Here is a 22,100-nt window from a genome sequence, read left to right on the forward strand (position 1 = left end):
ATACAATACCTTTATTTTATTAATTTATTTGTATGGTACTGAGGATTGAACCCAGGGCCTCACATGTGCTAGGCAAACACTCTACAACCCCAGTCCAGTCCCAGTCCCTTTTTATTTTTTATATTGAGACAAGACTCCCTAAGTTGCTTGAGGGTCTTGCTAAGTTGCTAAGGCAGGTCTCAAACTTCCTATCCTCCTGCCTAGCCTCCCAAGTCACTAAGTTTACAGGCATGCACCACCATGCCCAGTTTCCTTTATTTTTTTTTTAAGAGTACAAAAAAGTGGTACATCACAAACTTTTTTATATTAGAAAATAATATTTGTATGACACATGGGCTGAATGAAATAGACTGCTTAAAATGGGAAAACTAGTAAAAATGTTCTGCAAAAAAATACCCATAAACTGCAAAAGAATGTTCCTATTTGCTTAAACCAAAGATGGATACTAATCTGGTGGCTATTTTTATCTTGGTTTTAAAAACAACCCCTGCTCTGTGAGGTGTGGTGTTGCAAACCTATAATCCCAGCAACTCAGGAGGCTAAGGCAGGAAAGTTCAAGTTCAAGGCCAGTCTCAGCAAGGTCTTGTTAACAAGGCCCTAACCAACTTAGTGAGAACCCTGTCTCAAAATAAAAAAGGGCTGGGGAGGTAAAGTGGTAAAGCATACCTAGGTTCATCCCCAGTACCAAAAATTAAAATTAAATAAATAAATAAATAACAACCCCTGCTACTACCATCAAGCTGAGCTGGAGCAAACTGATCTTATACCTCTGAATACTCTTTTGGGATAGGTCCAGGGAATTTAAGCTAAGAACTATAACAAACCTATTCCCTACACAACTAATTCAAATAAAAATTGGACTTTTCCCTTCTGGAAAGATTGACTTACCTATTATACTCAGATAAAGCCTGAGCAATTACAAGCCCCATTCCCTGAAAGAGAAAAGATAGTTCATATGAAATAAATGAGTAGCCTTTGTGGGTTGGTGGTGATGTATGACTCAGCCACGAAAAACACTAAACCCCCATGGACCATGCCCAAGAAGTTCTGTCTAAAAGTTGGCAACAATGACAGAAATTTTGAAAGGTACTATCAAACCAAGAGGGAAAAAACTCTTTGGAAATATTTTTTCTTATCTAATTAATGTTCTTAGATACAATTTAAAATAAAGTAATGTTCCCAGATACAATTTAAAATAAAGTAACAAGGGCTGAAACAGACCAACTCAGATTACTGACAATTTCACTGGGATCATTTTCATTCCGAAGAGAAGACTAAGAATATTCAAACAAAAAGCCCTCATTTACCTTCAAAACAGCCACAATAAAAGGGACAATGAGTCCCATGCTAAATGAAGGTGCATATAGATGAGCCATTCACTCAGGCCACAAGAAAATAGCAATAGGGGCTGGGATGTGGCTCAAGCCATAGCGCGCTCGCCTGGCATGCGTGCGGCCCGGGTTCGATCCTCAGCACCACATACAAACAAAGATGTTGTATCTGCCGAAAACTAATAAATAAGTATTTAAAAAATTTTTAAAAAAAAAAAAGAAAATAGCAATAAAAAGGAAAGAGGCATCCAATAAATGTTGAAGTAACTTATGAACTTTCCTGGAGAACCTGTAAAGCCTAATACAAAGATCAATTGAGGATGCAAGGATGAATCGTGTGTACATTTTTTTCATAAGGGAAATTGAAGAAAATAGGATAGAGAGGAAATAAAGTCAGACACCTGGCCATCTTCTTCTCTCCATATTCAGAGACCAGATATATTATCTCACACACTTTCAAGAACATATATATCAAATATATATCATCCTTCATGTTTCAGCTTCACCAAATCAGGCTCTTTATATCATCTAGCTTGTTCCACAAGAAGGAACCTCCCATCATTAAGTCACCTAAGCTTTCTTACTCCTGGATGTATAACTTATTGACTTTATAGGAAGTCAAACTCAGCACACTACAACATGAAAATAAGTAGCCACTTCATCATGAATAGCAAGCAAAAAATGTCCCCTCAAACCTTTCTTCCATGACACTAAGAAGAAGACTCTAAAAATACCAATTCCCTCTTTCTAGCCAAAGAAAGCAACACAGTACCTCTCTGCTCTCTTGTTCTAAATGTCCACTGAAAATAAGGCCACTGAATTCAAGTAAGACAATACACCAAGATCCAGATACTCACATTGAGTGTGGCCTCGTCATCCACAATAGACAGCTTCACAATATAAGGATTCACAGACTGTAAACAACAGAAGAGAGTCAAGGTGAGTGTGACCTAGTTAAAAAAGCCCTTCAGCTATTTAAGAAAGTATTAACAGGGGGCCAAGGATATAGCTGAATGGAAAAGTGCTTGCCTGCCATGAGTGAGGCCCTGGGTTCCATTCCTAGTACCACCAAAAAAAAAAAAAAAAAGTGCTTGTTTAAGGCCTTTTTCTCTACAGTGATATTACCAAAACCCAGCCCCAAACCTCTTGAGTGCTGACTCCCCTAATTTCCAGAAAATTTCTCAGCACATATGGGCATTTATCAAATGCACAGATGTACATGAATACACGTACATACACACAGGTCAGTTCTGTTCTACCCACATTTTCCTCTAGGCTGAATTAGCTCAAGCCTATGTCTATAACTTCGCCCACCTTTCCTTTTTGTTTCTAAAAAGTAAGTGAACATTCCACAAAACTCACTTTGTCCTACCATCCCAAGTGCTTAGGGATATTGTCTTAGGAGACAGAAAAGCTTCCCTGCAATAAGGCACATATGTAAGTTGCTAACTTATATTCTCAATCCAAAGGCTCCCTAACCATTTCACAAACTATATACAAGGACTGATTCACCCACTCTTAAAACAAAGCCATCTTGGGGGTAGAAAGTGGCAGCTGCTTAACAGCTAGAGAGGCCATTTATGGAGATCTGATTCCCAAATAACACTGCAGGGGAGCTGGAAAAAAAAAAAAAGATGTAATTACCCAAGCAATAATCTGGTTAGAACACTGGGATTTAATGATTGTCCCATCACTTATAGCACTGAAAGATTTCTTGAGTTTTTAGTGACCCAATTTCAGCTTGGAAACATATGGAAATGGACATATATTTAAACTTATTAGAAAATTGAGCCATCTCCTACAAGTGATACAGGAACCAATGACCTGCTCACCTTGAAAATATCCCACACATAGGATGTATAGAAAGACCTCATACAGATCAGGCACCAACTCTAGCCCAAGTGAAGCAAGTAACAATAGTCTCAGACTAGCAGTTTTTATAGCTACAAGAAAACTCATTAGGAAGAAACTTGAAAACCCAATTGAAAGGCTAACCCCCCTGCCCACCCCCAACAGAGAGCTCATTTAATCAAGATTCTGAGAGCATCTTTTGCATTGTCAACTGGGACAGAGAAAGAGAGCTTTGCTTAACAGTCCAAATGTTTATAAAGTTTTACATAATGTAACTCAAAGAGGTAGAACCCACTCCATTTGTTATTTGTTTTGACTATAGTAAGGCTCTCAATACATCTTCCTGTAACCAACAGTCAAATCCCGCTGATATAATAAACTTCAGGCAAGATCCAATGCATGTAGATCCTTGGAAAAGACAATCTGCACTTAGCTGATCTAGAGATGTCACCAGGATGACAGCAACATTAGAAAGAGCAGACCAGCCAGGCACAATGGTCTTAGAAGGCTGAGGCAGGACAATCACAAGTTCAAGGCCAGCCTCAGCAATTTAGCAAGGCTCTAAGCAACTTCGTGAAACCACCTCAACATTAAAAAATAAAAAGCATCGGGGCTATAGCTTAGTGATAAAGTGCCCCTGGGTTCAATCCCCAGTAAAGGAAAGACAGAAAAAGGAGGGAAGGAAGGGAAGGAAAAAAAGAAGAGTAGACCATAGCCAGGTGCAGTAGCCCATGCCTATAACCCCAGCAACTTGGGAGACTGAGGCAAGAGAATTACAAGTTGAAGCCAGCATGGACAATTTTGCAAGACCCTGTCTCAAAACAAAAAATAAAAATGGCAGGGATAAAGTTCAGTGATAGAGTGTCCCTGAATTCAATCTCCAATACCCTAATAAAAATGAATTAATTAATTAATTAATTAATTTAAAAAAGGAAAGAAAGGATAGACCAAGAGACCACTGTTTCTTGGCAAAATTTTTCCAAGTCCTAGTCACTCGGCTTCCCAAAATTAGGCAGTGTTAGGTAACAGAAAGAATCATCTGATTACCAAGACCAGCATATGCTTCAGCAGCAGCTGAGGAAAAGGCAAAGCATCTAAAAGCAAAGGTCTGAGTTCCGATTCCTCTTCTTATTAATTATGACAAGTTCACATTAATTAACCTAAGTTTCAATTTCTTCAACTGTAAAATGGGGATATTTTTTATCCTGGGACTGCTAAAATACTTTAATTAAATAAAACATGTAAAATCCTTAACATATATCTGGCATATAGTTAGAGCTTAATAATTGGTAGCTGGGTTGGGGCTGTAGCTCAGTGGCAGAGTACTTGCCTAGCATGCATGAGGCACTGAGTTCGATTCTCAGCACCACATAAAAGAAATAAACAAATAAAATAAAGGCATTCTGAAGAATTGTAATGCTAAATAAATAAATAAATAAAAATCATTAAAAAAATAAAGGCATTCTGTCCATCTACAAATACAGAAATAAAAATTTTAAAAAAAAACTGGCTGGGGTTGTGGCTCAGTGGTAGAGTGCTCGCCTAGCATGCAGGAGGTACTGGGTTTGGTCTTCAGCATCACATAGAAATAAAATAAAGATATTAGGCCTACCAAAAACTAAAAATCAAATATTAAAAAATAATAATAATAATTGGTAGCTGTTATTTTGTCCCCTTTAACATTATTAGCATTCAAAGAAAAGTTCTTTAGAAAAAAGAGAGAAGGGGAAAAAAAAGAAAAGGAACAACTTCCAAGTAGATGTAATAAACAATTTTGTGATTTCTGTGATATACCATGCTCAGGATAGCAGTTGGATCTGTGTCACTTCATCTCAAATGACTTGACCAGCCTAGAAGGCCAGGATCTTGATGGTGTGAAAATTTCTATTCTTCTAGACATTGATTATCATTAATACTGAACCTGTTGTGCTGGTCACTTTTTTTTTCCCAAACTGATCAATAATTTATTCATATCAATAAAAAATCACCACCTGTGATCTTGTTGAATTAAATCAGGAGTGCAGGGACACACAGGCATATCAAAATCATTTCGAGAACACCAACTATAGAAGTCTATCAATGCCCTCAGATATAACCCCATTACTCCTAAAAAGAGAAGCATTCCAAGTCAAGCACTGACCAAGTTAGAGGTTTTATAAACCATTTGGCCTTGGGGCTCCATCAATACCAGTCACAACACAAGTCTGATTAGAAGCGGGTCCAGGAGGTTCAACTAAGCATGAGAACTAAGCCCCATATCCTAAAGGAAGTTAGTATGTTTACCTGGACCTAGAGTCACCAGAGGTTCTCCTGAGGTGATAACCAGTTGATCAAAAGCAGTTTGAAGAGATGTAGCCATCTTCAGACTTCTAGAACAGCCATAACTAGAACAGATGACCCCTCATGCCTTCAGAGGGAAGGGCAATCTCTTGCTAGTGATTTCCATCTTTGTAGAGGGGAGCATAACCCAGGTGTAGATAACCCCCACTCTGGGCACTTACTCATGTTGTGCTGGTCAGTTTTAAAACTAGAGGTAGGCTGGGACTGTGGCTCAGCTGTGGCACACCTGCCTGCCATGTGTGAGACACTGGGTTTGATTCTCAGCACCGCATATAAACAAAATAAAGGTCTATCAACAACAAAAATATATATATGTATATATTTTTTAAAATGATTTAAAAAAATACTAGAGGGAATCTACTTTTTTACCCACCGGACAGAATTACAAATTCAGTGAACCTTCACAGAATCATTCCAATGGGATCCTGCCTTTATTTGACTAAATTTTTGTTTTTGTTTTGGAACCAGGGATTGAACTCAGAGGCACACGACCACTGAGCCACATTCCCAACCCTATTTTGTATTTTATTTAGAGACAGGGTCTCATTGAGTTGCTTAGCACCTTGCCCATTGCTGAGGCTGGCTTTGAACTCAGGATTCTCCTGTCTCAGCCTCCCAAACTGCTGGGATTACAGGTATGTGCCACTGCACCCGGCTGATCTAAGTTTTGCTTGTTATTTTCATTATTCTTCCCTAGACCTTTTTGTTTATTCGTTAGTTGATCTGGGGCCTCCTCTACCTCTTTAGATGATATATTAACTACATGGCATCTTTTCCATGATTTCTATCCCTTATGTCCAATACCTCATTTACTTTCTTAGTTGGGTATCTAGGTTGTCTAATAACCTCTATACCATTCTAGAACTCATTTTTATTCTTCTTGTCATGGGATCAACTCTGGCAATAGCTAGAATGCTATTCTCCCTAGTACACCTTCTTCTACTTATGAAAACTACTAGTTTACTACTAGTTTTCATAAGATTTCACCAGCTTTTGGTTTTGCTATATTCATCTGAAATTCCTCGTGTTCCTGTCAAAAACCTTCCTGCTCTTCAGTCCCCAGACATCCTTAATGATTTCTGTTGAGTGACTTATAACAAAAGCTGCAAAGCCCAGATAAATTATGCCCACCAGCTTGCCCCTGCCTACTATATTAATTCTTCTGGGGGCATCTGACAGACCAAAGATGCATACTTCACTCCAGAAATGTGATTTTCTCCAGTTCCTTGGCCCGGTCCAATTTTTCAGGCTGACATTTCAGAAAGCCCTACTGAGCTAAGCCTGGGTTCAGTTTACAGTTAGAAAAGCCAAACTATTGCCTCAGAATAGCCTGCATCCACCAGAATGTTCTGAAAATATTCATTACTGATGATGATGCATTCCTGTCACATAACTCAACTCTCTTTAACTATCCTCAGCACTTTTCCTCAGCTATTTTTCTTGTTGTTGTAATAAGGCTCCAGAGGCATTCACACATGACAAAGATCACAATGGCTACCATGCCAGTCCCTTCAGATCACCAGTAAAACAGGTATTGGTGATAAATTATATATTTGCTAGTAGTTGTATGCCCCATTCATCAGGTCCTCCAAGATGATAAAAATGAACAACTCCTAGGATTTATAACACATTAACATTTTTCCATATTCCAGTCCCTCTTTAATTATTTCCTTCTTATAGCCTTTCCTTCTTCCATATCCCTCCTTATAAGAATAAGCTCCACAGGCTGAGGATGTGGCTCAGCAACAGAACACTCGCCTAGCACTTGCAAGGCACTTGGTTCAATTCTCAGCACCATATAAAAATAAATAAAATAAAAGATATTGTGTCCAACTACAAGTAAAAAATATTAAAAAAAAAAAAAAAGAAAGAAAAGAAAAGAATAAGCTCCAGGGCTGAGGATATAGCTCAGTTGGTAGAGTGCTTGCCTTGCATATACAAGGCCCTAGGTTCAATCCCCAGCACCACCAAAAAAAAAAAGAATAAGCTCCAGCTGGGCTTGGTGGCACCCACCTGTAATCCCAGCTGCTCAGGAGGCTGAGGCAGGAAGATCGCAAGTTCAAAGCCAGCCTCAGCTACAGCGAAGCGCTAAGCAACTCAATGAGACCCTATCTCTAAATAAAATACAAAATAGGGATGGGGATGTGGCTCAGTGGTCAGGTGCCTCTGAGTTTAATCCCCAGTACCAAAAAAAAAAAGAAGCAGCAGCAGCAGCAGCTCCAGATTTTGTGTTACCCCTCACTTTGAACCTGCCCAAATAAATTCTAACTAGGAATCATATCAAAAATCACTAAGAGCCAGAAGCTCAGAAAAGAAAATCTTCTCTCCAACTGGCCCATTTCTCATAGTGCTGCTGCTACTTATTAAGGGGAGAAAGTCAGATTGCCTCAAGTAATGCATGACTTCCTGGGTTAGTAAAGTACTCCTGTTGTCTAGGACTATATGTGAAAAACTTCCTTGTCCTTAAAAGGAATCCCCAATGAAGGCCCTGGTCTTCCCTGAGTATTCTCCTTCCTTTTCGGTGTATTCTGCCTTCTGAAAGGAACCAAGTACATATATCAAACCCACACATTGATCTCTGGGATCTGTTCTTCATTTCAAAAATCTGTACCCTAATTAATTCAGGGGCAAAGACAACTCCAGAACTGATATGGGTAAGGCCCTGCCTTCAACTTTTTCATTAAAATCAGAAAAAGTTTTCAAACCATCAGTAATACTTATACAAACAGACTTTATTAAGGAAATATAATAAAAATAAGAATCTTTCAAACCAAATGCACTAAGTCAGTGGTTCCCAATCCTGACTAATCAACCTACTGAACTGGGGATTTCTAAAATAATAATAATGTTGGGGTTTTTTTTTGTTTTTTGGTTTTGTTTTGTTTTGTTTTTTAGTTATAGGTGGCCACAATGTCTTTATTTTATATTTATGCCGTGCTAAGGATCAAACCAAGTGCCTCACGCATGCTAGGCGAGCGCTCTACCTCTGAGCCACAATCCCAGCCCAATAATGTTTTTAAAAAGATTCACAGCTCCCCTCCCACAAAATTCTACATCAGTGTGGTATGTCCAGATTAAAGTCCAAAACTTTTTTCTTTTTAACAAATTCGTAAGTCACTCTAAGAAGTGCATTTAGAAGCCACTACATTAAGAGATACTTCATTAGAAACTATACTACAGAGAGCTGGGTATGGTGGCACACACCTGTAATCCCAGAGCTCAGAGGCTGAGGCAACTTAGCAAAGCCCTAAGCAACTCAGCAAGACCCTGACTCTAAATAAAATATAAAAAGAATTGGGGATGTGACTCAGTGGTTATACTACAAGATTCCTTTAAAAAACTATATTCTCTGCCCCATGCATTTAATTATTGCATTTGAAGAATTTGGTTTATCAAAATTAATCTTCACACTATCTACCAAGAACATATCTTCCACATTTAAGAGGCGCCACATGTAGGAAGATTATAAAAAGAACAACTGCCCTTCAGGATCCCCTTACCTCATATTTTCTGTAGTTTACCAGCAAAGCCAAGAGGACAACAGCATCATACCCATGCTCTCTACGACTTGGGGGATGGGAAAGTATCTGTAACAAGAACCAGAAATATGTAACTCCTGACTGCTAACTCCTGGCACCTGAGAAAACAGACCAACAACATTTGAGGAGATGATCTATCCAAAAGACAAAGAGGTGACAAAGCTACCTGTAAAATTGCTTCAAATATGCTGTTGATCATTACATACTCCAGGATAGTGTTCTGGCTGATGTTGTCTGTCACCTGAATGGAATAAAAAGCCTTTTAAGTCTGTTTTAAGGCACTTGATATCTCATGTGTATCTCCCACCCTAATGTCTAAGTGAAATGGAAATGTAGAAACACTCTACTAGATACTTAGTAGACCTTTCACAAGCATAAGCATCCCAAAGCTACCAGAGCCTGAATAGGCAGTCACTATGAAGGTAGGAAATTAGCAAATTAAAACTTCCTAAATCTGAACTTATTATTTCTCTCATGCTCTCACAAGCATTTGCTTAATAGTTTCCTGGATTTCAATCCTTAAATACCCAAGAAGACATTCACAAATCCAAAAGTCTTCAAGAGGTGGAAGGAAAAGGGAAGTACCTGAAGTATATAAACAACATCTCACCCTCCTTCCACTAAGGAGTAGAGGCAAGTGTCTAGTTATAAAATCAAAACCACGGCTGGGGTTGTGGCTCAGCGGTAGAGCGCTTGCCTAGCACATGCAAGACCCTGGGTTTGATCCTCAGCACCTCATAAAAATAAATAAATAAAAGGTATTGTGTCCAACTACAACTAAAAAATATTTTAAAAAAATAAAATAAGGGCTGGGGATGTGGCTCAAGCGGTAGCATGCTCACCTGGCATGCACAGGGCGCTGGGTTCAACCCTCAGTACCACATAAAAATAAAATAAAGATGTTGTGTCCACCGAAAACTAAAAAATAAATATTAAAAAATTCTCTCTCTCTCTCTCTCTTAAAAAAATAAAATAAAAGCCAGACCATATAAAAATATTCAGAATCACAAGAGCCATTTTCAAGTGAAACCTGATGAGGACAAATCTGACAATGTAGAAGATTGTAGTTCTCCTAAAATGGTCCTTCTATTTTTTTTTTTTTTTAGAGAGAGAATTTTTTTAATTTTTTTTTTTTTTTAGTTTTCGGCGGACACAACATTTTTGTTTGTATGTGGTGCTGAGGATCGAACCCAGGCCACACGCATGCCAGGTGAGCACGCTACCGCTTGAGCCACATCCCCAGCCCCTAAAATGGTCCTTCTAAAATGATAAGTATCACATCATCTGCAGGCTAAAAATTCTAGCAGTTACTCCAAAGAATAACTTCCAGGAAGCAAAAGTCCAGGCAACTACTACCTTATATACATTCAGATAAGAGGAAGTGATGCAATACCCCAGTAGAGAATTTTTTTTTCCTCTTTTCACTTCTAATTTTGGGCTCAAGTATTCAAATAAGCTTGCCTCTGCTGTCAATTAATACCCTTGACAAACATATAAATGGATTACTTACAGTCACTAAGCAAAGTAGTAATTTCAGACATAAACTCTTCAGACTTTCAGAACCTTCTGCACAAAGCAATGAATCCAAACTCTCCATCAAGTTCTGAGAAAGAGAACCATTAAATATTAAGCCATACCACTAAACACCTACATCCCATCTTTGCCCAACGCTGGGTTATGTTACACAGGGTAATGTGAATAATGCACCATGAAGCAACTATATCATTCCCCTAGGCCTAGCCCTTGCAAAATCAAAGAAAAAGAAGGTTTCAAAGTCTAGCTATTTGGGGGGAAATGCTTGAGAACAATTCCACAAAACAATGAAGAATTTACTCTTCTACCAAATGAATGTTTGCAGCCTGTCATCCATATTTAAATCTTCAGATTAGAATGGGGTAAGTTGAAAAAGGAAAACCTAATGATTAAATAACTGTATATAGAGATATCATCACTTGATTTAGGTATACTGAAGAAATGACAAAGGGACAATATCACTACTGGCATCACTGGCCCTAAGTACTAACAAAGATGTGTCCATCCTGGTCAAATTCCTTGACAATATGATTTGAGTTTATTTCTTGCACTAAAAATCAGCTTTTAGACTCAAACTAATCAAAAGATGAAACTTGCCAGGTGCGGTGGTACACATGTGTAATACCAGCAGTTCGGTGGTACACGCATGTAATATCAGCAGTTTATTTGAATACTTGAGGCAGGAGGATTGCAAGTTCAAAGCTAGCCTCAGCAACTTAGTGAGGCCCTAAGCAACTTAGTGAGACCCTGTCTCTAAATAAAATATAAAAAAAAGGACTGGGATGTGGCTCAGTGGTTAAGCACCCCTGGGTTCAATCCCTGGTATCAAAAAAAAAAAAGAAAAGAAAAAGATAAAACTTTTATATACTATAATAGATGGAAGAAAAAAGGAAATATTCTAGTTAAATAGAGGAGAAAATTGAACAGAGAATAAGTTCAAAATAAGCTTCTTCAGTTCAAGTCAATAAATGTGTAAGCATCTACTATGATAGTGTACTTTCAAAGAGTATAAGAAAAAATAACTGGTGACCCTTGCTTTTGAGGTGCTTTTAGTCTAATGGGAGAGAAAAATAAGCAAACAATATCAATTCAAAGTTAACAATGACAGAAATATACATGGAAGAAGAGTAGTAGCTCAAAAGTCACCTATTCCAGCTGAGTGCAGTGGTACACACCTGTAATGCCAGCAGCTCAGGAAGCTGAGGCAGGAGGATTGTGAGTTCAAAGCAACTTAGCAAGGCCCTAAGCAACTTAGTGAGACTCTGTCTCAAAATAAAATGTAAGAAAGGGGTGGGAATATGGCTCAGAAGTTAAGCATACACACACACAAAAAAAAAAAAAAATCATCTATTCCAGGACTCCTCAGAGGTTAGTCTGATTTTGCAAAATCAGTAGGAATTAATTAAAACTTGAGGAGGAAAGAGATTCCTGACAGGCATTATCATGATCAAAGACACATGAGGAATGAAATGGCCCTGGGCATGGGGATGGAATACAAGTAGTTTGTTATTAGAGCAGTATAAAGAATGAGGCTGAGGCATAGAGGTGAGAGACGAGACTGGAGAAATAAATATGGTACAGGTATGAAAGTTTTATAAGGCTAACTAGGGAGTTTTCTTTATCCTATTAGTAATAAAAAGACTAATAGAGGATTTTAAGCAGAAAAGATCTGAGTATAAGTTACATCACTCTGGTATCACTGTGGATGAGAGGTTTAAAGATGGTAAGCCTGGAGGAAGGGAGACCAAAGAGAACAAATCTATCAATTTCCTCAGCCATGTCTTATTTACCTCTGTATCCCCAGTGCCTAGCAAAGTGCTAGCATATAGGAGCTCAAAAAATGTTTGTCAAAAGAAGGAATAAGTCCAACTACAACTAAAAAATAAATATTAAAAAAAAAAAAGAATGAATAAGCTGGGGCTAAGGTTGTGGCTCAGTGGCACAGCGCTTTCCTAGCATATGTGAGGCATTAGGTTCAACCCTGAGCACTACATAACAAATAAAATAAAGGCATTCTGTCCATCTACAACTACAAAATAAAAAATAAAAAAAAAGAATGAATAAGCTGGGCACAGTGGCAATGCCTGTAATACCTGAAATTCAGGATGCTGAGGAGGAAAATCACAAATTTAAGCACAGCCTCAGCAAATTAGGAAGCCGACAGCAATTCAGAGAGATCCGATCTCAAAATAAAAAATAAAAAGGGTGGGGGACACGGCTCAGTGGTAAAGCAACTCTGGGTTCAAACCTTAGTTTGAAAAAAAAAAAAGAGGAAGAAATAAAGGCATCACTATAATAGTTAAGGTGAGATATAAAAGAGCAGTGGCAATAGGGGAAGAAAAGACAGATTTGAAAAAAATCTGCTGAGGTAAAACTAGCTGTAGTGATCATTTGAAGATAAAAATGAGGGAAAGGCAGGCTGAGGTTGTGGCTCAGTGGTACAGCACTCTCCTGGCATGGGTGAGGCACTGGGTTCAAACCTCAGCACCACATAAAATAAATAAATAAACAAACAAAATAAAGATATTGTGTCCACCTCCAACTAAAAAAAAACAAAAAAAGATGGAAAGGAAAAAAAATCAAGGATGACTCCCAGGTTTTTGGCTTGGGGCCTGAGAAGACAGGTGCCCACTCTAAAACAAAAGGAATGAGAAGAACAGGTATAGGAGAAACAATAAGTTTCATTTTGGAAATGTCAACCAAGAGGTATCTATGGTATATGTGAGAGAGAATATCCAGCAAGCACTTACAAAAGCTCAAGAAGAAATATTAAACCTCGATAGAGACAGCATCAAAATATACAGACAAGCTGGGGTTGTGGCTTAGTGACAGAGAGGTTACCTAGCGTGTGTGAGGCACTGGGTTCGATCCCCTGCACCATATAAAAATAAATAAATAAAATAAAGGTATTGTGTCCATCTGCAACTAAAAAAATATTTTAAAAAAAAGTATACAGGCGGGGGCTGAGGTTGTGGCTCGCTTGCCCCTCATGTGTGAGGCACTGAGTTCAAACCTCAGTATCACATAAAACAATAAATAAACAAAATAAAGATATTGTGTCTATATACAACTTAAAAAAAAAAGATATCTTAAAAAAAAAAAAAAAAAAAAGCATATAGGCAATAATTAGAACAAGAACTGGGCACAATGCTACATGCCTGTAATCCCAACAACTCAAGAGACTGAGACAGGAGGATTGCAAATTCAAGGTCAACCTAACAACTTACTGAGACCCTGTTTCAAAATAAAAAATAAAAAGTACTAGAGATGTAGCTCAGTGTAAAAGCAACCCTGGGTTCAATCCCAGTACTGGGGGTGGTGGGGAGAACTATAAATATGAAGAAGGGATCTGAGATTTTTACCATAACACATATATAAATAAACTGTAATAATCCAGAGTTTTAAAATGACACTTAGCACTAAATCTTTGTATATTCACAATTGTATATACATAATTTCCAGTAACCTCACCATTATAAAAATTATTTGGAACAAATTCTTTTTTTTTTTTTTTTAAAGAGAGAGTGAGAATGAGAGAGAGAGAGAGAGAATTTTTTTTTAATATTTATTTTTTAGTTTTCAGCAGACACAACATCTTTGTATGTGGTGCTGTGGATCGAACCTGGGCCGCACGCATGCGAGGCGAGCGTGCTACCACTTGAGCCACATCCCCAGCCCCTGGAACAAATTCTTAACTCAAGCCCAGTGCAGTGGCATATGCTTAAAATCTCAGCTACTCTAGAGTCTGAGGCAAGAGGATTGCCAAGTTTGAGGCCAACCTCAGCAAGTGAGATCTTGTCATGAAATAAAAAATAAAAGGGCTGGGGGTATAGTTCAGTAGTAGAGTGCTCCTGGGTTCAATTCCTAGTACTAGGGGTAAGGAGGAATTTCTTAATTTAAATTTAGTGAGTGACAGGAGAGGAACTATCAAATACTGCAAATCATATATCTGATAAGGAACTAATATATCCAGAATATGCAAAGAACTCTTACAACTCAATAATAAAAAAAAAAACCCAATCTAGAAACTGACAAAGCATTTTAATAGACATTTCTCAAAAAAATAAAAATTAAAAAATAGAAGGCAGACAAAAACAATAGTTAATATGGAGAAACTGAAACTACCATATATTGCTGGTGATACTATAAAATGGAACAATTAATAAGAAAAAAAATGCTTTAGACCAGGCATGGTGGCACATACCTGTAATCCTAGAGATTTAGGAGGCTGAAGGAGAAGAATCACAAATTTGAGGCCAGTCTCAGCAATTTAGCCAGGTCCTAAGCAACTTAGCAAGACCCTACCTACCTCAAAATAAAAAATAAAAAGATTGGGAATGTGACTCAAGGGTTAAGCACTCCTGGGTTCAATCCCCAGTACCAAAAAAAAAAGAAAAAAATGGTTTGGCAGCTCATCAAATATAGAGTTATCATACATGACCCAGCAATTCTACTCCTAGATACTCAAAAAAACTGAAAGCATACATCCACACAAAACCTTATACATATGTTCAGAACAGCAATGTTCATAATAACCAAAATGTTGAAACAAACCAAATGTCTCTCATATGAGCAATGAAATAAACAGAATATGGTATATCTGTCCAGGAAGTATTATTTAGCAACAAAAAAGGAATGAAATATTCCTATGTCCTATAATAAGAATGAACTTTAAAAACTTGGCGCTGAGGGGCTGGGGTTGTGGCTCAGTGGTAGCGTGCTCGCCTAGCACACATGGGACACTGGGTTCGATCCTCAGCACCACATAAAAATTAGGTAAAGATTGTGTGTCCATCTACAATTAAAAAATAAATATTAAAAAAAAAAAACTACTAAAAACATGGTGCTGAGCCAAGTGTGGTAGCACATGCCTATAATTCTAGTGGCTCAGAGGCTGAGGCAGAAGAATCTCAAGTTCAAAGTCAGCCTCAGCAACTGAGTGAGGCCCTACGCAACTTACTGAGACCCTGTCTCAAAATAAAAAGATGTGGCTCAGTGGTTAAGCGCCCTGGGTTTAATCCCCATTACCAAAAAAAAAAAAAAATGGTGATGGGCACATTGGCACGTGCTTATAATCCCAGCAACTCCAGAGGCTGAGACAGGAGGATCCCAAACAAGGCCAGCCCCTGGGCAACTTAGCAAGATTCTGCCTCAAAACAAAAAATAAAAATAACTGAGGATGTAGTTCATTGATAGCATCTCTGGGTTCAATCCCCAGTACCTTTCCCCACCCCCAAAAAAAGCTACATATGATTATGATTTCATTTATATGAGGTGTCCAGAATGGAGAAACACATAAACTAATGGCTGGGTATGGTAGCACATGCCTGTGATCATGGAAGCACACATCTGTGATCCTAGTGGCTCAGGAGGCTAACATAGGAGTATCACAAGTTCAAAGCCAGCCTCAGCAACTTAGCAAGGCCCTAAGAAATTTAGCAAGACCCTGTCTCTAACATAAAAATATATAAAAGGGCTGGGGCTGGGGATCAGTAGTTAAGCGCCTCCTGGGTTCAATCCCCGGTACCAAAAAATAAAATAAAAAATAAAAAAGCAAGCTAATGATTTTTAGTGCCTGGGGAGAAGAGATAATAAGGAATAATGGGATAATTGCTAATAGGTATAGGGTTTTTTCCAAAGGTAATGAAATGGGTTCTGAAATTTATAGTGGAGATAGTTGTTCAATTCTGTGATTATACTAAAACCCACTAGATTATATACTTTTTTGTGAAGCGGGGGCTGGGGTTTGGCTCAGCAGTAAAGCGCTCGACTCACATGTGCGAGACCCTGGGTTCGATCTTCAGCACCACATAAAAATAAATAAGTGAAATAAAGGTATTGTGTCCAACTACAACTAAAAAATAAATATTTTTTAAAAAAAGAGTGAACTGTAAGAAACACGAATCGAGAAGCTATCATGAGGGGCTGGGGTTGTGACTCAGGGGTACAATGCTTGCCTAGCATGTGGAGGCACTGGGTCCAATCCACAGCATCACATAAGAAAATAAATAAAATAAAGTTACAAAAAAAGAAGAAGAAGCTGCTATCATTAAAAGAAGATAGGGGCTGGGGATGTGGCTCAAGCGGTAGCGTGCTCGCCTGGCATGCGTGCAGCCCGGGTTCAATCCTCAGCACCACATACAGACAAAGATGTTGTGTCCGCCAAATACTAAAAAATAAATATTAAAATTTAAAAAAAAAAAGTCAACCCCCCCATTAAAAGAAGATAGTGCCAAAAAGTAGATAACAAAAAAAAAGTCTGAGCCAGGCATGGTGGTACATGCCTATGATCCAAGCTACTTAGGAGCTCAAACCTAGGAGTTCAAGAGAAGCCTAGGCAACATGGTGAGACACCATTTCAAAAAAAGGAAAAAAAAAAAAGAGAAAAAAACACCCTGATAAGGGTTGGGGTTGTAGCTCAGTGGCAGACTGCTTGCCTAGCAGGTGCCAATACCCTAGTTTTGATCCCCAAAGTTTCAAAAAATAAAATAAAATAAAAATTACCCTTGTATATTCATTTGTTATATTTTTATTTAAATTCGTAATGTTCACACAAATACATGATACAATAATAAACTGTTCAATCTTTATCCTGTAGAAAAAGGATTTTTAATTCAATTTTGTTTTGCGGGGGGGGGGGGGGGTGATACCAGGAATTTGAACTCAGGGGGGCACTCTACCACTGAGCCACACCCCCAGCCCTATTTTGTATTTTATTTAGAGACAGGCCTCACTGAGTTGTTTAGCACCTTGCTTTTTGCTGAGGCTGGCTTTGAACTTACAATCCTCCTGTCTCAGCCTCCCGTGTCGCTGGGATACAGGCACGCACCACTGTGCCCGGCTGCCTTAATTCAAATTTAAAGTTAAATTTTTCCTTGATTCAGATAAACAAAATCTATTAAATAAAAATGTCTGGGTTGAGGACATAGCTCAGTTGGTAGAGTGCTTGTCTCACATACACAAGGCCCTAGGTTCAATCCCCAGCACCACACACACACACAAAAAGTCCAAGGCCAAATTTAATCATATATAGCTATGAGAATCCAAATCTTCTAGTACAACTTTCTGCAGATGACATTCATGAACAACTGTTAGAAGCAGTCATTCATAGGCACATCGGCAGCTTATGTCTCACCTTCATGCAAAGCTCCGCCTTGTCAAAGCCCATCAGCATGTTGATAATATCAAACCCAGAGGTAGACTTATTCTTTTGATGGACTCCTCGAATAAGTGCACACAAGGTCTGCAGAAGTAAAAGAAAGAATTGTTTCTATAGAGGAAGTCTCCAAACTAGAAGGGCGCTCACTACATCTGTAGCCTCACATTATAACCTCAGAACCACCTTCTTACATAGATAATTTCTCAGTTACTCTGAGCTCCAAAATACAGTCTGAATCTTAACATGTGCAAAATCCATAAATTAAAAGAGGAACAGCAACAAAGACTGTTGTCATCTTCCATTTTTTGCCTCCTTCTTGTTTTAGGGCCATTCTCAATAATCAAAAAAGGGATAGGGATGCAGTCCAATGTTAAAGCACCCCTGGTTCAATCCCCAGTACAGAAAGAAAGAAAGAAAGAAGGAGGGAGGGAGGGAGGGAGGGAGAGAAGGAAAAGAAGAAAAAGAAGAGTCATCCCTGAAGTTTTGTATTAACTATTATAGTAATGTACTATACTTTTAGGGGGTCATCAAGTAGCTTAAGATCAACTTATTTCTGCCGTCATAATGAGTCATTGTAATTACTGCACATATAATTCCAACTTTTATTTCAACTTGCATTGAGCCCCTACTGGACAACTCAAATGTTAAATACATGTGCCAAAGGTCAAGGCTCTAGGATAAACATAGGCCTTCTTTCTGGGGCATCAATTCAAGAGGTAATTATTCTACCCATTCTACACAGATGAGAAAACTGGGGTTCACAAAAAGATTTTCAAAACTAGTAAATTAGAAATTTAAATCCTGTCTACCAAAAATTCCAACAAAATCCTTTATTATATTATGAATTCTTTATAATCTAAGCTTGTCAATTACTGTCCTAAGTACATACTCCCAATCTAGGGTATACTGGATCCTGCAGACTACAAACTTTAGAAACTTTGTCTTCCATTCATTCAGTAGAAATTTATTTCTATAATACCAACTATGTGCTGGACATTGTTATATGTACTAAAAACAAAGTATTGAATGAAAGTGTCAAAATCTCTGCCTTAAAGAAGCCAAGTGTGGGCGGAGGTTGTGATTCAACGGTAGAGAGCTTGCCTAGCATTTAATTCTCAGCATCACATAAAAATAACTAAAATAAGGTATTGTGTCCATCTACAACCAAAAATAAATAAATAAATGTTTTAAAAGAAAAAAAAAAAAGGAGAAGCCAAGTGTATGACCAGGCACAGTGGTGTATGCTTACAATCCCAGCAGCTCAGGCGGCTGAGACAGAAGGATCAAAGTTCAAACCCAGCCTCAGAAACTTACTGAGGCCCTAAGCAACTTAATGAAACCCTATATCAAAATAAAAAATAAATTTAAAAAGACTGGTGGGGCTGGGGTTGTGGCTCAGTGGTAGAGCGCTCACCTAGCACAGGTGAGACACTAGGTTCGATCCTCAGCACCACATAAAAATAAATAAATAAAAATAAAGGCATTGTGTCCACCTACAACTAAAAAAATTAAAACAAACAAACAAACAAAAAAAAGGACTGGAGATGTGGCTCAGTGGTTAAAGTGCTCCTGGGTTCAATCCCTGGTACCAAAAAAAAGAAGCTAAGCATATCCCCCAACACAACACTCTGTCCAATGTTTAACACACAGCAATTGTTCAATGAGTAGCTGTTGAGATGAGTACAGGGTACATGCCTGCAATCTCAGCTACTTGGGAGGCTAAGACAAGAGTATTCCAAGTTTTAGGCCAGCCTTGGCAATTTAGCAAGATCCTGTCTCACATAAAAAATAAAAAGGGCTGGGAACTAGCTCAGTAGTAAAGAGTCCCTAGGTTCAATCCCCAGTAGCAGATTGGGGGACCTCATACCTAAAGACAATTCTAGGTTCCTCAGGTCCCAATAGGGAATTATACTTCCTTTCTCTGATAAACAAGAACCCCCAACAGGGTCCTAGCCTCGTACCTGCAATGCATTGACAACACGAATTGGATGTTCCTCTCCCAGAGCCTGGATGCAATGTTGAAATAAGCAATTAATATTGTCCTTGATCTTCATTAACTCCTCACCATCAAGAGATTCCAATTTGCCTTCTAGGTACTCTAAATTCACCTGCCAATGAAACAATAAGGGCCTGAGCACATTTTTGTGTAGCAAGTAGAACATAAAATATGGCCATCTTAGTTACCATGAAAACCAACAGACGCCATCAAGTCTTACCTTCATAAGGAAAAGCTCTTCCCAAAACCGAGGACTACACTTACTGGGGTCCTCTGTCTGAAACCAGAAGATAAACATTTTCAACTTTCCCAGCTAACACCAAAAGAATTAAGAATGCTACACACAGTCAACCTTACCTTTCAAAATTAACTTTGAAAATGCTGCTTATCCTAACTGCTGTAATAGATGAGAGAACATTTTATTCTTAAGTTTATTTTTCCTAATGGAATGCATTGTGCATAGAGATACATTCCCTGAAACAAAAGTTAAATAATGACTCAAAAAATTTCCTTCAAGGACTGGGGTTGTGGCTCAGTGGTAGAGCACTCGCCTAGCATGTGCGAGGTCCTGTGTTCAATCCTCAGCACCACATAAAAATAAATAAATAAACTAAAAAAAAAAATTTCCTTCAAATAGTTCTCTTCTAGTAAGAAGTGAACATAAAAATATGAATAAATAAGTCACATTGCAATGTCCCCTTGTATTTGTATGGTGGTTTTAACTCCATTTAAAAATAAAATACAGAGGCTAGGGCTGTGGTTCAGCGGTAGAGCACTTGCCTAGCATGTGTGAGGCACTGGAATCGATCCTCAGCACCATATAAAAAAAATAAATACATAAAATAAAGGTATTGTGTCCAACTACAATTTAAAAAAATTAAAAAATAAAATACAACTAGCCAGTAAGACAGGAAGGATAATTATTATCATTTGTCCTCCTTTCAAGAAAGAGGGTCCACAAAGTTAAGTGACTAACAGAAGGGTAAGAGTTAGAACACAGGTGATCTAAGTAATATTGCAATGGTTTTTCACATTATCCTATGTTGACTGTTTCTACTTGCCCTACAATACACACTTAGTCCTCTATACAGAGATTTTAACTTTTTTTTTCAATACTGAGGGTTGAACCCAAGAGTCCTCTATACAGAGATTTTTTTTTAATATTTATTTCTTAGTTGTACACAATACCTTTACTTTGTTTATTTATTTTTATGTATGCTGAGGATCGAATCAGGGCCTCGCACGTGCTAGGCGAGTGCTCTACCGCTGAGCCACAATTCCAGCCCCCCCAGAGATTTTTTTTAAATACTTTTTTTCATAGTGGATGGATACAATACTTTTATTTTTATATGGTGCTGAAGCCAAACCCAGTACCTCACACATGCTAAGCAAGCACTCTACCACTGAGCTACAACACAAGCCCCTCTATACAGAGATTTTAATGTGCTCTTTCCTTAATTCAAATTGGTCCAAAAGATTAGCAAAACTAGGGTACTAAAGCCAAAAAAATTGTTAGCAATCATTTTCAAACAGAAATTCTATAAGTCAGAAATTTCTAGTTAACAAGTAATCCCAGTGAAGGCTGAAACAAGAGGATGGCAAGTTCAAGGCCAGCCTGGGCAACTTAGTGAGACCCTATCCCAAAATAAAAAATAAAAAGGGCTGGGGATGTAGCTCAGTGGTAGAGCACCCCTGGGTTAAATCCCCAATACTGCAACATAATCACTACTATTGAGAGCTTGCTCTTGTCCTTTGGTTTGCTGCTTCCCTCCCACCCCTCCCTTTCTCTCCCCACACTCTTAAGGAACTTGAAGGTGGCAGACAGACATAAGGTTGTTTCTCATTGAACTAAGAAACTAAGAAGTCAGGCTATACAGTATGAAGGGCTCCAGGACTTACCATAAAGATCTCATCATACATCAGCACCACTTTTTCCTTTAGTGGTTTTTTGGAGGCTGAAGATTTCCTGAGCAAACCGCCCCGTTTTTCTACCTGTGCCATGGTTAGAGAATCTGTGGGGAAAAAGCCAAATTTATAGCAATGAAAATAATCTATATCTATCATAATGGTGAATATGTCATTATGCATTTTTTCAAACTCATGGAATATATAATAGCAACAGTGTATCCTAATGTAAATGTGTACTTTGGATGATAATGATGTGTAAGTAAATGCTGATTCATCAACTGTAACAAATATTCCTCTGGTAGGAATATTTAACAGGGAAGGCTGTAGACAGAGGCAGGGAACATATGAGATATCTTGGGCTATTTTTGTACCTGTCTCTCAAATTTTCTGTGAATATAAAATGACTGAAAAAATAGATTTTTTTGCGGGACACAATGGTGCAC

The 22,100-nt window shown here is 38.2% G+C and overlaps 1 protein-coding gene across 2 annotated transcripts in view; it reads right to left on the minus strand.

Annotated features, from left to right (window-relative positions):
• Window positions 1-21,755, minus strand: part of Armh3 (armadillo like helical domain containing 3) — a 168,320-nt gene extending 146,565 nt beyond the window's left edge. For both annotated transcript variants that reach the window (XM_048807214.1, XM_015494694.2), the window contains exons 1-9: window positions 21,649-21,755; window positions 19,970-20,026; window positions 19,715-19,861; window positions 17,730-17,837; window positions 10,572-10,664; window positions 9,228-9,302; window positions 9,023-9,109; window positions 2,189-2,245; window positions 889-932 (exon numbers count right to left, since the gene is read on the minus strand). In XM_048807214.1, the coding sequence (XP_048663171.1) occupies window positions 889-932; window positions 2,189-2,245; window positions 9,023-9,109; window positions 9,228-9,302; window positions 10,572-10,664; window positions 17,730-17,837; window positions 19,715-19,861; window positions 19,970-20,026; window positions 21,649-21,750 (770 nt within the window). In that variant the 5' untranslated portion in view covers window positions 21,751-21,755. The remainder of the gene's footprint in view (window positions 1-888; window positions 933-2,188; window positions 2,246-9,022; window positions 9,110-9,227; window positions 9,303-10,571; window positions 10,665-17,729; window positions 17,838-19,714; window positions 19,862-19,969; window positions 20,027-21,648) is intronic.
• Window positions 21,756-22,100: the final 345 nt, after the last annotated feature.

The sequence above is a fragment of the Marmota marmota genome, unplaced genomic scaffold, assembly GCF_001458135.2.
Source record: "Marmota marmota marmota unplaced genomic scaffold, marMar, whole genome shotgun sequence".
Taxonomy (NCBI): domain Eukaryota; kingdom Metazoa; phylum Chordata; class Mammalia; order Rodentia; family Sciuridae; genus Marmota; species Marmota marmota.